The sequence below is a fragment of the Passer domesticus genome, chromosome 20, assembly GCF_036417665.1.
Source record: "Passer domesticus isolate bPasDom1 chromosome 20, bPasDom1.hap1, whole genome shotgun sequence".
NCBI classification, from domain to species: Eukaryota; Metazoa; Chordata; class Aves; order Passeriformes; family Passeridae; genus Passer; species Passer domesticus.
Genome location: NC_087493.1, coordinates 903,683 through 918,366, shown reverse-complemented (window position 1 = coordinate 918,366; position 14,684 = coordinate 903,683). Strand labels below are relative to the sequence as shown.

General features: G+C 44.6%; 1 protein-coding gene across 1 annotated transcript in view; it reads left to right on the top strand.

Annotated features, from left to right (window-relative positions):
• Window positions 1-593: 593 nt before the first annotated feature.
• The window catches only part of LOC135284461 (nucleotide exchange factor SIL1-like), a 39,602-nt gene continuing 25,511 nt past the window's right edge, over window positions 594-14,684 (top strand). The window contains exons 1-2 of the mRNA XM_064396003.1: window positions 594-703; window positions 2,877-3,012. Coding sequence (XP_064252073.1) covers window positions 599-703; window positions 2,877-3,012 — 241 coding nt within the window. The 5' untranslated portion in view covers window positions 594-598. The remainder of the gene's footprint in view (window positions 704-2,876; window positions 3,013-14,684) is intronic.

Here is a 14,684-nt window from a genome sequence, read left to right as displayed (position 1 = left end):
CCTGAGCCTGGTCAGAGCCAGCTCCTGGCCCCGCGGCTGGGCTGAGCCTCTGCTCTGAGCAGCAGGGAAAGCCTTGTGCTGCAGGAACCACCAAGTAAACCTTGCTGATCTCTGCAAAATGTTGTTTTCCTCAAGAAAAACCTACATATGGATTAGATGAACCCCTGATCCTTGGACAGCTGGTCGTTTTGTTTAATTTGAATTAACGTAGCTACTTCTGTGCTTAAAATGAGGCACAGGCATAAAAAGCCCTCACGGGATTGCACTGCTTTTTATTTTTCCTTCCAGTTGTCATCCGTGGCACTGACACAGTGATTTTAAACAAGTCTTGCAGGTCTCCTCATATTTTCCAGGAGAGTTATTGTCCCCTGTGGGGTCAGTATAAGTTGCTTGGAATTACCTGTCACAAACCCCATTAGCAGTGAGCCCCCCACAAGTCCCCTGTGCTCACACCTCGAGGTGTTGTGCTTCCTGCTGTGTCACACCCCTGATTCCATGCTGTGTTGCAAAGTGTTGTGTAGAGTCCTGAAACCTGAAAAAATGGAAAAAAATACTGTTGGGTTTGTTTTGTTTTGCTTTGCATTTCAGGCTGGTGGCAATGTCTCCTTGGGCCGGGCTCCTCTCCACCACTGCCAGAGTCAGCCTGCTGCTGCTGCTGGGGTCTGTGCTCTTCTCCTGCTCCAGCCTGGGCCACAGAGTACGTGTAAGTTTTGGCTGCTCCAGCTTGTTTTCAGACTGATGAAACATGGATGCTTTTTGCCTTTAAAGAAATGCCCATTATTCTTTAGGAAATGTCTTTTCCTGCTTGAATTATGAAAACAAACCAGAAAGGATTCTACTGATTTCTGTGCAAATGAAGAATTGCTTGTGTGGTGCTGCCTGCTTTTGCTAGAAATGCTAATGAAAATGGGGTATTGCAAAGTAACTGTGGCCAGACAGTGACAGCAACACTTAAATGAACCAAGTCACATCCTTTTATCCTTAGTGAGCATTTAAACCCTGGCACTTTTCCTGAGCAGAGCTGGTAAACATCAGCTGTCTCCATTATGTGTTTGAACAGATCCAGCACTGGAAGGCCTGGTGGTAAATTTACAATAGCCTGTATCACTAACTCCCTCTTGGATAATCACAGAGCTGTGGAAATCAGCTAAGTAATAACTGCTCCACTCACTCCTTTTTAGTCCTGTTGAGTCTTGGCTCAGAAAATGTTAACATTGATTTTCATCTGCAGAACCTGGGCTTTTATGGCTGTGATTGTTCCTGAGCTTTAACCATTTGTTATAATTTGAACAATTCCAAGCCCCTGATGTGCTCAGCAAAAGCAGGAGTTAAGATCTGGTTTCTCTTGTATTTCTGAAATCGCAGTCCCTTTCCACAGCTGAAATAAAAACATTCTATAGGTTTGTCAGCCATCTTTGTGTGTTATCACAATCATGGAAATTGTTTAGGTTGGGAGAGACCTTTATGATCATTGAGTGCAACCTTTAACCCAGTGCTGCCAAGGCCACCACCAACCCACGTCCCCAAGTGCCACATCCACACTGTCATTGCTACTGTGTGTGTTTTGCTCAGGTTGATATTTCTGTTGCTTAGAAAGACTCTTCTAGGCTGGAAATGGATATTTATATGCATAGCATCCGAATTCTGACAGAAAATGTGCATGCATTTTTTCCCAAAGAGTGGAAGAACTGAAGGCAAAATGTGTCCCAGAATTTCCAGTTAACCTCCGAATTTACTTATAGTTTTCGTTGTGAAAACATCCTAAGGATTAAGATCCAAACACTTCATGAAGTGAGCTGTAATTCCATCCTAATTGCCAACAATTAGGACTAATCATTCCCTGTAGGTTGGTTATCTCAAATTCTTCAGTGGTGACTGAATTGGTGATCTCAGAAGCTGAAAATATTCCCTTCAGCAGACACTGAGCTGTGGGGATGATGAGCCTGGACCAGTTCATCTGTTCCTGTTGGAACCAGAGCAGCCCAGACCCAGGAATCAGTGCCTGGTGTGAGAGTACAGGTACTTTCTGTGCACTCTCCAGAGTTTTTCATGACTCCCACCAGCTCCCTAGGGAGGCTTTCCATTGAACACCAAGGTTTCCCTCACAGCAAGGATTTTTTTTCCCTGCCGTTCTCCCCTATTCTTCCCTTGGTGTAACATCAAGCCGCTCGTGCTGGCTGCTCTCCCACACCTCTGGCAGCCTCGTGCTGCGCTTGCCATGGAGGTGGTGATTAAATCCCTGCCTCATTGTTTTAAAAGCCTTGGAGAACACTGGAAGAGGGTGGAGAAGAGGATCCTCACATTTGTATCATGTGGGCAACTCGGTGTGTTTTTTCCCGTGTCCTATTTTGGAAACAGTTGAACTATTTTAGCTGAAATCTTCTCCAAGCCTGAAATAAGTGCATTTAAGAAAAAGAAAAAAAGAACCAAAAACCAACAAAACCCAAAAAAACCCCACCAAACCCCAAACCAACCAACAAGCCTTGAGGCATTCCATTCGTGTGGAAAATTTCAGCTGAAAAAGTTAAATGTTTGACATATTTTTAGGCAAAGGAAAATGGGGTCTTACAATGTTACACAACCCTAATAGCCAGGGCTCCTGCCTCTGACTGAAATACAGGTGAGGCTCTGTGAGAGCTGGTTTGGAATCTGCAACCTGCTCTGAAATAAGCTGCGTTGCTTTGTTCAGCACAAATGTCATGCTAGTTATGCATGTTTAACCTTTAATATACTTTAAATCTAAATTTAACCATGTGGAAAGAATCTCAGATGTAAAAAAAAAAATCTGCTGGCGAGGGAAAAAATTTTGTATTCTCAGCCAGCACTAAATTACCCAGATGCAATTGCTAATGAGCTGAATCTCTTCTCTCCAAAAGGAGTTTGCCTTTACAAAAATAGAAGAGAGCGACATAAAAGATGACAGTGGGAAGGAGCCGGGGACAGAGGATGACGCTGATCCTGAAGACCTGGAAGTGTTTTACCCCATGGATCAGTGGCAAACCCTGCGTCCAGGTAACTGCTGCTGGCTAATTATAGCATGCCTCTGGAACCCACCTGCCAGCACTGACAGGAGCCGTGCAGACACTCCAAGAGCTGTTTGTTCCCATGACAATGTGTGCTTTTGCTGGTGTTCACATAAAGAGAAGGATGCAGTGACCCAGTGCAGGGACTGGAGGCCGTGGGCAAAGCGTCCAAGGAGGGGAGCAGCTGCCCCAGGGCTTTCAGGTCACTGGAGCAGGAGGAGTGGGCTGCCAGCCCCCTTGTAGGTGGGGGGCTGTCTCTGTCACTGGCTCCACAGCCCTTTCTCTCTTCATTTGTCAAGGGCCAGGTTTTATAACATTTGTTGGCTCGTGGATTCCCAAGTCTGCTGTGCTGCGCTGTGGTGCTGCTCAGTGGCAAGCTGATTAGGAGCTGTCACTGGAGCACTGCACAGCTTTTTAACAATGGGTTTTCTGTTCCTCGTCTGTTTAAAAGTTATCTTTTATTTCCATCTGTGCAAACCACAAAAAATCTCTTCCCTTTCTTTGGGTTGGTGTCTTTCATTAGACATGCCTGGGACTCTGTGGTGAGAGGAGCCCAGCAGAGCAGCTTGGCCTCCGTGTGCTGGGAAGTCTCTGGAGGAGCCAAACCCATTCAAACACACACAGATACACGTGTGCATACATATTTCAACAATTAGCCTGTTGCTGGGGTCCTGAATGAGCTGTTTAATCCACTTGTGCTTTGGTGTCCTCATGTATATGCAGGTGTAATACCTTCCCACCTCACAAGGGTGAACTAAGTAGTAATTAATTTTTATAAAGTGCTCTGAATTTAAGAGCTTTATCCTGTGCTCAGTATTATCATTGAAAGAATAAGTATGGGTTCCATTTGTCTTGAAATTTCTGCCAGATATAGCAGAATGACTTTTCCAAATGTAAATCTTAGTATAACATAAATGGCTACAAAAGCCCCTGCGTTCCACAGAGCTGCACTATATACTTATATTCCATTTCTGTACCATTATGTATGGAAGGCGTGTGGTGTCCCTGCTCATTTTCCAGCCTGGCAGATCCCCACCAGCTTTGTTGGAGCAGAACATGTACATACTTGCAATCATCAGAAACCTCATTGCAGGGTTTGTTCACAAGCACCTTCTCCACTGCTCGGGTGCCTTATTCTGCTTGATTTTTGTAGTTATTTCATGTTGGGCACATGCAGTGAAGGGCTTGTGGAAGTGGGGAGCTTGTCAGTATTCACAGAGGAGAGTAATTTTGGTTACTCTTCTAAAGACCTAAATGGTGTCCTGCCTCATGCTCTGACTGCTACAGATCCCAGCACTGGGGACATGGCACAAAGAGGAGCCTGCCTTGGTCTCCTGTTGCCAGCCTGGGTTTCTGTCTCCTGGGGGTTCTTATGGAGTGAAATCCTGTGAGGACTGGCACTGACACCTTCAGCACGTGTTAGTCAAGGCTGGGGCCCTGCTGCCAGCATGAGCCCATCCCTGTAGCCTCTGGCCCACGCTTTCCCAGTGTGAGCACAGCTCTGGCTGGGCAGGGAGCTGACCTGGCATGAGGGAAGCTGCTGCTGTGGCTGCACAGGGATGTACCTTTTGGTGCTGCAGCAGAGCCATGCACCTTGGCAGCATCTCTCACCCACTGGTTCTGCTTCTTGCCGTGTTTTCCATGTGGCTGCACTCACTGGCAGCTGAGCAGAGCCTGCTGGGCTCGGCTCAGAGTTTGCCTTCTGCTGCCCATCTCTCCAGGACACCCCCACTCCCTCTCCCGTTGTATCCCTCTGGCAAACTAGGCCAGTCTCTCTGAGGGAAGCAAATGTTTGAATTTAGAATTTGGATTTACACTGGGAGGGAGTTTGGAGCTGCATTTCCCCCATCTCACTCCTGTTTCAACTTGTTGCTGTTCTGAGCTCACGCAGCATTTTGTGCTTCTCTACAATGGTGCAGCAGCTCATCTTTTATAGATGTATTCCCAGTTTTCCTCTGCTGAGTTTCCAGTTCCCTGTTGCTAATTGCATCAATCCACATTTCCACTGGGACTGCAGCAGTGTCATCAACCTGTAACCTGTCAAATCCCCCCCCAAATTCGATTGTTATTGTGTCTGCAATGCTTTGGGCACTTGTTCCTCGCTGTCTACAGTGTGAGCTGGATTTTGATCAAGTGCTTCCTTGCACTTTGAGCATACTTCAAGCTGCTGGAAGTAGCTGGATGCAAACACAGAGAGACAGTTGCCCTAAGAGCTGTGCTGCCTGTAATCTGGAAGCAAGATCAGTTGTCTCTTCTGCCAGGCAGCTGGAGCTGATGGCTCTGGAAAGGTTGGTGAAACTTCCCAAAGCCCTTTAACACTTCGTTAGGCATTGCTTCTTTCTCACTTGGTGCTAAATAATGCACCAGGTGCAGGGCTCAGACTGAAGGGAGATGTGTGCCTTGGAGAGGCTTCCAGCACCTCTGCTGTTGGACTTCTGGGCATCATGTGTGGGGCTTTTACTTCTGTCCGTGGTTGGAGCCCACAGGAGCCAGGAGGTTTTTGGGCTTTAGTGAGTGGGATTGCTGTGTCCTCTGAATGAAAGTTCACACCACTGCTCAGACTCCTCATGGTCAGGTAAAAGCTTCCTCTGCTGTCTTTTTTCTTTCAGAATACACTTTCTCCAGGTGACAGTACCCTTGGGAACTGGAACGTATTTTACTTTTGTTATTTGGGCACCAAATTTCTCAATATTTTGTTTAGCATTCCTGATGATGATTGGAAGTTGGATTGCTCTGACCATCTAGTTGTATCACTGAGCAGCTGATTTTCTACCAAGCATGGTGGGAAATTTTCCACCCAGCAGTGGCTCCTCTAGGAAGAGTTTGCTGTGAAGATTCAGAGCAAGGATATAAGAGGCAGGGGTTTAATTGGGAAAGGAAAAGGGCATTAACCACTGATGTTAACCAGTGATGAGTGGAGAGCTGGGGCTGCACAGGGCTCTGCACTGCCCATCCCTGTGGCAGCAGTGCTTTGCTGCTCCCTAATGTGGCAGAAACCCTCTGGCAGCTTTTCCAGCTGACAGTTGGGAGTTAATGAGTCCAGTTTCCAATCCAGATGGACAAGTGAGAACCTCCTCTGCCCAAAATATCAAAATATTTACAGATTGCTCTGCAGACAGGCAGCAGTGGGGCAGAGAGGCTGCCTTTGCTGCAGAGCAGCTCCCTGCAGACTGAGGGATAGAGCAGAGCCTGGCAGCCTGGCACTGTGACTGGCATGGTGCAGCGTGGATCTCTCTGGGCTTTGGATGGATGTCTCGGGGCAGAGCAGGGAGCTTAGCTGGCCTGCACCTTCAGCTGTGGTTAAAGCTCTGCCTTGCAGAGCTGAACCTGCAGTGACTCCTCGGTGTTTGTGCTGCCCAGAGTAATTTTCTGAAGTGCCCAATTATTTCACAGTTAAAAACCAAGGAGCCATAGCTGCTGCTGCTGATCAGGCTGCCAGAGTGAAGCTGATGTGAACATGCTGTTGGTGCTGCTTCTGCAAAGATGAAACCATCTTATGTTCAGCAGGGAGCCAGTGATACACTGCTTGGCATTTAAATATCCATGGCTGCAGCTCCCAAGGATCCTCAGGCTATCTTTGCTGCTCCTGCTTGTCACAGGTATTCTCCTGTCTCATTTGCTGCTCAAACAAGGTTTTACACCTGTGGAAACACAGTTCTCCAGGCAGCCACATCAGGGAGGTGTTTTCAGAGGCTGCTTTGAAGGACTGGCTGTGGAAAGAGCAGGGCTGAGGATGGGCAATAACCCAGTCCAGTTTCATTGCCAGTCTCTCTTCCAGGAGCTTTTGGTGGCCAAATGAGGCAGCACTGCTTTAAACTGAGAAGAGGTTCGTGAAGCAGGGGGAGGAAGGAGGGATCTGTGCCAGGCCAGTCCCACAGCCCGTGCTGGTGATGTGGTTGCTGCTGAGGGTCCCCTCACACCTTGTCTGTGGGGACCTTGCTCCTGCTGCTCACTGGGATGTCCTGAGCTGCAGCAGCTCTTGCTAATTGCTTTGCTGAATGAATCACTGTCCAAACCATGGGCTTCTTGCTGACCCAGACAGTGGTGGGCAGGTCTCTGAAATATTTATGGCAGCACGGTCAAGAGCGGGCTGTGAAATACAGAGTGAAACCACCAGGGTATGCTCGTTTTTGCAGAGTTTGACGTGTCTAATCCAGGAAATAGGAGCCTCATCAGATCAGCACAGATTTGCATGTAGAGGGAAGGCAAATGGAATTTTAAAAAACTCATCTATACTAGATGAAATGCTTCTTCTCCAAGTTTCTTTATAAAATGACTTGTTCCTGATGTGCAGAGGGGAGGAATCTCAACTGTGGAGTTGTTATAATCTTGTTTGGCCAGTGACAGGAGAGCTGGAGGATGATTCCAGCAGGTAGGAAAGGTCAGGCTGACTTGAGAGCAAGTGTTCAGTGCTTGGAAGCTGAGTTCTGGTCCCTGGCAGCTCTCCCTCTGCTTGTTTTCAGTCTGACCTCTTGCATAGGAGGCTTTTCATCTCCTAAATATATCTTGTGCCTGTCCTTTTTATTGCCAGCTGCCTTCATGGGCTCCTCTCTCAGTTTCCTACCCTCGTGAGCTTTTCTTTGCCCCTCATCTTCACATCACAGGAGGCACAGTGTCCCTAACACTGGCTTGTGCCTAATTCCAAGTCCTTAGCAGAAGTGCCAGGGCTGAAGCTCCAGATGCTGCTCCTGCCTTGTGTGTGCAGGCAGATGTGGCACACCAAGCAGTGCCAGGCAGATGTGGTGCACCAAGCCCATCCTTCATGCCCAAGTCCTGGTCTGGGTAAGAGGGATAATGATGTTTCCCTCCAGCTGTTGGTGAAAGGAGAGGACTGGGGCTCAGGAGCTGCAGGGCCAGTTGTGGCATTCACAGTCTCTGAAAAAATCCCTTTGCCCAGGATGTTTCTCCTGGGAAGCTGAGAAGCCTCAGAGAAAAGGAAAACAATTCTTATCTCATTTGCTTCTCCTGTGTTGTGCTCATCTGGAATGTGTTTGGAGATTGTTCACCCACAGGTGATTGTTTCATTGGATTCTGGTGTGAGTTGTTTTGACTCTTTGGCCAATCAGTGCCAAGCTGTGCCGGGACTCTGGAGAGAGTCACAAGTTTTCATGATTATCTTTTTAGCTTTCAGGATGTATCCTTTCTGTATTCTTTAGTATAGTAGTCTTTAATATAATGTAGTATAATAAGGTAATAAATTAGCCTTCTGAGAACATGGAGTCAGATGCATCATTCCTGTCTTTGTCGGGGATGCCTTGAAAATACACTAGACAGTGAGCAGGCGTTCCCAGCCCCCTGCTCCAGCAGGAGGATGTGTCTGAAGGATGCCAGCTCTGGGCAGGGAGACACAGCACGAGTGTCCCACCCTGCAGCTTGGTTTCAGCATTTCTGTAAAGAATTGGGAGCCCCAATTGCATGAATTGGGAGCCAGTTTTTGCTCCCCAAATGCAGGTAAAACTTCTCTTCTGTCATTTCCAGAAATGGCAGTGTCCTTGTTATAAGTTTGGTTTTTTTATAAAGTTGGGGTTTGCTTGTTGTGGGGGAAGGGAAGTGTCCAGGACTTGGTGGGGGCTGGAGGTGGATGGTGATTGGACCAGGGCACTGACCAATCACTCGACGCCCTGAGGAAATGATTGGTCCAGAATGAACACCAGTAAGGACCAATCAAAGCGCCCGAATTCCACCAATCGGTGCGCGGATCCAAAAACCCACCAATCCTGGACCAGGGTAGTAATAAAAAGCGGGGTTTTCAGTTACTTGGGGGTTCTTTCAGTTTTGTTGTTGTTGGTGTATTGTTTTGTGGAAGAACCCAACGTGTGTCTCACACGTTGTTAGATGTTTTTGAGCTGTTGTGTGGGGATTCTGGGCTTTTCCCAGGTCCCTTTGTTCTTACTGGCTTATTTTTTTAATAAACGAGAACCTGTTCCTGCTCTGGAATCTGGCCTCGTTCAAATTTTTAACATCTTTTGGGGGCTCGTCCGGGATCGGCCACGACCCTGAGGTGGTCTGGGGTAGCCTGGAGCCCGAAGACGCGTCCAGCCACATTTTTGGCTGCCGAGCTTTGGACTACATCGGACCGAGGAGGGGAAGGCGCCGACTCCCGAGGCCAGTGAGAACAGCAGCAGCTCAAAAGGGTAAGCCCTCCGAGAGGGAGCAGGGAGACTCCTAGGGGTGGTTTTAGGCAGTGGCCCGAATTGCTCCCCTTGAACTAGGACCCCAGTTAAAGGGGGTCATAGAGGGGAGCACGCCCGACACTCTGAAGTAGGACCCCAGTTGAGGGGGGTCATAGGAGTGTCTGGGTGGGGGTTAGTGAAGCAGATTTGCCCGGTGGGGGGGTTTTTCTGCCCACTAACTAAAACCATCCGGAGGGCTGTTCCTCAGAGGCAGACAGAGAGAGGTCTGACCTCTGAGGAACTAGGACCTTAGGTGTGGGAAGGAATACTCTCACACGGAGACTGGGTGTTTAAAGCAGCCACCGTGTGGGGGAGTGCCCCTTTTTCCAGGCCAGGGAAGGGGAGGGTGCCCCACCTATGGGAAATAGGAACCTCCGAACTAGGACCCCAGTCGAAGGGGGTCATAGGAGGAAGTAGGCTACCCCGAGCTAGGATCCTAGCCAAAGAGGGTCGTAGGGGTAGCTGAAAATATCTTCACAGGAGTGGTGACCCACAGGGGGGAGGTGGGCCACCAGCTGTGGAAGGGCCTTTCCAGTCACTAGGACTGGAAAGGAGGTTAGAACTGGCCTGGAACTAGGGAAAAGATTTTTTTAATTATTATTTAAATTGCGTTCGGGATATAAGGAGTAAGGTTCTGGGGTGAGGGATAGCCCAAAAGTCCCCAGACGACTCCCAAGTGATTTTTTTTTAAGTGTGGGCTGGTAGGCAGCCATTTTAAGTGCTCCTTTGTCCTGGTGATTTTTAAGTGTGTGGGCTGTGAAGCAGCCATTTTGAGTTCTTACTGTGTGGCAGATATTAGCCGAGCGGCGGCCATTTTGAGTTAAGTGTGTGCTTTGTGGTGTGAAGGCTGTGGAGCAGCCATTTTAAGTTCTTATTGTGTGGTGGCTATTGGCCGAGCGGCGGCCATTTTGAGAAAGTGAAACAGTACCCAGAAAACTAAGTGGCTATTTAAATTAAAGGTTGAATTAAATTGTTAGTTAAATTTCCTTACAAAGTGCTGTTTAGATTTTTGATTCTCTTAAAACAGATTAGTTTACTCCTTTAATTGAATGGTTCCCATTTTATTACATTGGAGCCATTACTTACTGTAATTCCTTATAAATCTAAGATATAGTTAATTTCTTTAAAACTTATTATTTTGTTGTAATTCCTACATTTTGCCATTTTATTAATAAAATCCAAATTCGACATCTTTATTTTAATTCCTACGTCCTGCCATTTTGATTAATTTATTATCCTATAGCTGTTTTACTTAAATTGTAAAAGTTATTAAAATTCATTTATATAAAATCAGCCATCTTTATTTCAATTCCAACATCCTGTCATTTTCTTTATTATATCTTTATTTCATTTATCATAGGACGCCATATTTATTTTTATTTTATTTCTATAAAATCCGCCATCTTTATTTTGATTCCCACCTTAAACAGCCATATTTATTTTATTTCATTTACATAAAATCGGCCATCTTTATTTCAATTCCCACGTTTAAGTGGTTCCCACAGTTAACTCCCGTGCCCTGTTATTTTATCTGTTTTATTTAAATCATCATATTTATTTCATTTCTATAAAACCCACCATATTTATTTCAATTCCCACCATAAGTTGTCATATTTATTTTATTGCATTTCAATTCCCACGCTTGGTGTTGCCTATATTTAGTTATATTTGATCTTTTTAAACAGTGTTGCTGGTGTGTATTAAAGAATAAGAGAAGTTTAAACGCTAAAAATGGGACAGTGTGCAGGAAAGAGTGTAACTAAGAAAAGAAAGGTGAAGCAAACCTTTAAGAGCATACCTCCCAGTAGTCCATTGGGGAAAATGTTAGATAACTGGGACGATAATGAGAACTTAAAAGAATTAAATAGAATACAAATGATAAAGTATTGCACAGAAATATGGCCTAAAGAAAGCATAGCTGAAGGTCCAGTATATTGGCCATGGTATGGCACTGAAGAAAAGTGGTTGTGTATGGCTTTAAACAGATATGTTAATACCAGGGTAGAGCCATGCCAACAGGAAATTGAATATGCTAAATGTTGGCTGGAAAAGGAGAAGCAAGAAGGAGAAATAAGAGTGTATAAGGTTTCCAAAGAAAAGGAAAAAGAAGTTAATAAGGTACCAGAAAGGAGGTGGGACCCATTAGACCATCTTCCTCCTCCACCTCCTCCAGATCCAATAGAATACCTCCCATTACCTCCTCCTTCCTCAAGTTCACCCATACATGATTTGCCACCACCTCCCCCAGAGTTATACCCCACAATACCAACCTCAAGGGAAAAATTGAGACAAGGCACAAATATAGAAACAATAAAATCACCTCCCTCCTTAAGTAGAGAACACCATATTGTAAATGTATCTTCCTCTGTGCCATCTCCCCTCCCAGTAACACCTGAGCCTGAGCACTCAAATTCATCTTTAATTTTGCCAAATGCATCAAATTCTTCAAATACTACCCAAAGTACCCCTACCCCTATAGCAATTCCTAAAACCTTCCAAAATCCCCCTTTTTATTTTTCCCCTATATTTCCACCAATCCCCCAAAATCCCATTTTTGGTACTCCTTTCTATATACCTCATGTACCCCAAAACCCTAAAAGTCAAATAGAGGAAGAGCATGTAAGAGTAGGAACAACCTGTTGTTGTAAAGATAAAGAAGAAAATAAAATAACTGAGCAGGACAAACATGTTGAGGGTCATCCATATAACACAAGGTTCCAAGTAAAGAAGATGAAGGAAAATCTAGAAAAGACTGAGAAATTATTTCCTCTAAGGGAAGTACCTATGGGTGGAGCCAGGGGAGGTATAGGGTTTGTGAATGCTCCTTTAACCGCTTCAGAGGTCAGAAACTTTAAGAAGGAAATTAAACCCCTCCTGGAAGATCCTATAGGTATCTCCCAACAATTAGATCAGTTTTTAGGACCTAATATTTACATGTGGGAGGAACTAAATTCAATTATGGACATACTATTTTCTTTAGAAGAAATACAAATGATCAGAGCAGCAGGCATGAGAATATGGGAGAGAGAAAATCGAGGTGGCCCTAAAGGGGAAGACAAAATGCCACTTAATGTACCAGACTGGGATCCCAACGAGGAGGAGGGAAGAGCAAACATGAGACAATACAGGACATTAATAATCACAGGAATACGAGAGGCGGTACCAAGAACCAATAATGCCCGACTAGCTTTTGACAGCCAACAGGAGAAGGATGAGTCTCCAAGTACTTGGTTGGAGAGGTTAAAAAGAAATTTTCAACTATATTCAAGTGTAGATCCAGATAGCCCGGAAGGGCAAGTGTTAGTCAAAATACAATTTGTTACGAAAGCATGGGTGGATATAAGAAGGAAGCTAGAAAAGATAGATGATTGGCAAGAAAAGGGTATGAATGAACTGTTAAGAGAAGCACAGAAGGTATATTTGAGGAGAGATGAGGAGAAGACAAGAACCAAGGCTAAAATCATGGTAGCAGTAGCAAGAGAAAGTGCAGGATTTGGAAATGATGGATCGACTAGAGAGGGAAGGGATAAGTATACTGGACCTAGAGGAAATGAATTTAAAAAGCCATTTGGAGGAAACAGTGAATATACTAAAGACAGTAGAACACCGTGGATGGAAAGGAGACCACCATGGGCAGAGATTACATGTTTTTATTGTGGAGAGAAAGGACACACAAGGAACTTTTGTAAAAAGAGAAAAATAGATGTTGCTATGTCCCAAGAACAAGAGGAATTAGAAAGAAAGCTTAGAGGGAACGATTAGGGGTGTCGGGGGCTCTATGCTCTGAGGGATGGATTAGGTTATCAAAAGGAGCCCCTGGTAAACTTGGAAATTGGCCCTCAGAGCGAGGAAACTGAATTCTTAGTAGACACTGGAGCAGACTGATCAAGCGTTTCAAAAATCCCAAAAGGATGCAAATTGAGTAATAGGACTTGCAAAGTTAGAGGTGCTGAAAATAATCCTTTTGAAGTACCTATCATAGAGGATGTAACAGTGAAGGGAAGTTTCAGAGAAGGCTGTACTGACCTCCTATATTTGCCAGAACTTGATTCGAATCTCCTAGGCCGGGACTTACAGGTACAACTAAAAATAGGAGTGGTGCCAGAAGGAAAGCATATGGTAGCAAAGATGATGTTATTAAAAGATGAAGATGAAAAAGGAATTAACGCAAATGTGTGGGCAGAGGAAGGAAGATATGGGTTGCTGGACATTACACCTATTCAGATTGAAATGAAACCAAACCTTCCTCCAATTAGAGTTAAGCAGTATCCAATTTCTGTAGAAGGAAAACAAGGACTGAAAGCAGTTATCAAAAATTTGCTGAAGGAAGGTATATTAGAACCATGCATGTCACCGCACAACACACCTATATTACCTATCAGGAAACCCGATGGTACATACCGTTTAGTTCAAGACTTACGAGAAGTAAATAAACAAACAATTACAAGGTATCCTGTAGTTGCCAACCTATATAATTTACTAAGTAAAGTACCATCAACCCATGCATGGTTCAGTGTTATAGATTTAAAAGATGCATTTTGGTCGTGCCCACTAGAGAAAGAAAGCAGGAAATGGTTTGCGTTTGAGTGGGAAGATGAAGAGACTGGAAGGAAACAACAATTACAGTGGACAAGGTTGCCACAAGGGTTTACAGAGTCACCTAATTTGTTTGGACAGACCTTGGAGGAAATAATAAAGCACTTTACACCTGAGGACAATACCCAAGTTCTGCAATATGTGGACGATTTATTAATTTCTGGAGAACAAAAGGAGGAAGTAGAGAAAACAACAGTTAACTTGTTGAACTTCTTAGGTGAAAAAGGGTTGAAAGTATCAAAAAGAAAATTGCAATTTGTGGAACTCGAAGTAAAATATTTAGGACATTTAATTGGAAAAGGTTATAAGAAATTAGATGCTGATAGAATTCAAGGGATACTTTCGTTACCAGCACCAAAAACAAAAACAGACATAAGAAAATTATTGGGACTAATTGGATATTGTAAGTTGTGGATTGATGGTCATACAAAATTAGTCAAATTTTTATACAATAAATTAGTTGAAGATGAACCTATTAATTGGAATGAAGATGATGATGCAAAATTAGAAGAACTCAAAGAGAAATTAGCAAATGCTCCAGTTCTAGGTTTACCGGACTTAAATAAACTGTTTGAATTGTTTGTTAACGTTGAAGATGGAATAGCCTATGGTGTTATAACACAAGATTGGTGCGGGGTACGGAAACCTATCGCCTATCTTTCAAAACTAATGGACCCAGTTGTCAGAGGCTGGCCTACGTGCCTTCAAGCTGTAGCTGCCACAGTAACCCTGGTAGAAGAAGGCTACAAACTAACCTTAGGGAATAAAATCAAAGTGTATACACCCCATGATTTAAAAAGCCTACTGAGCAAACGAGCCTGTCAGTGGATTTCCGACAGCCGACTGTTAAAATATGAATTGATTTTAAATAACAGTAACAACATAGAATTAT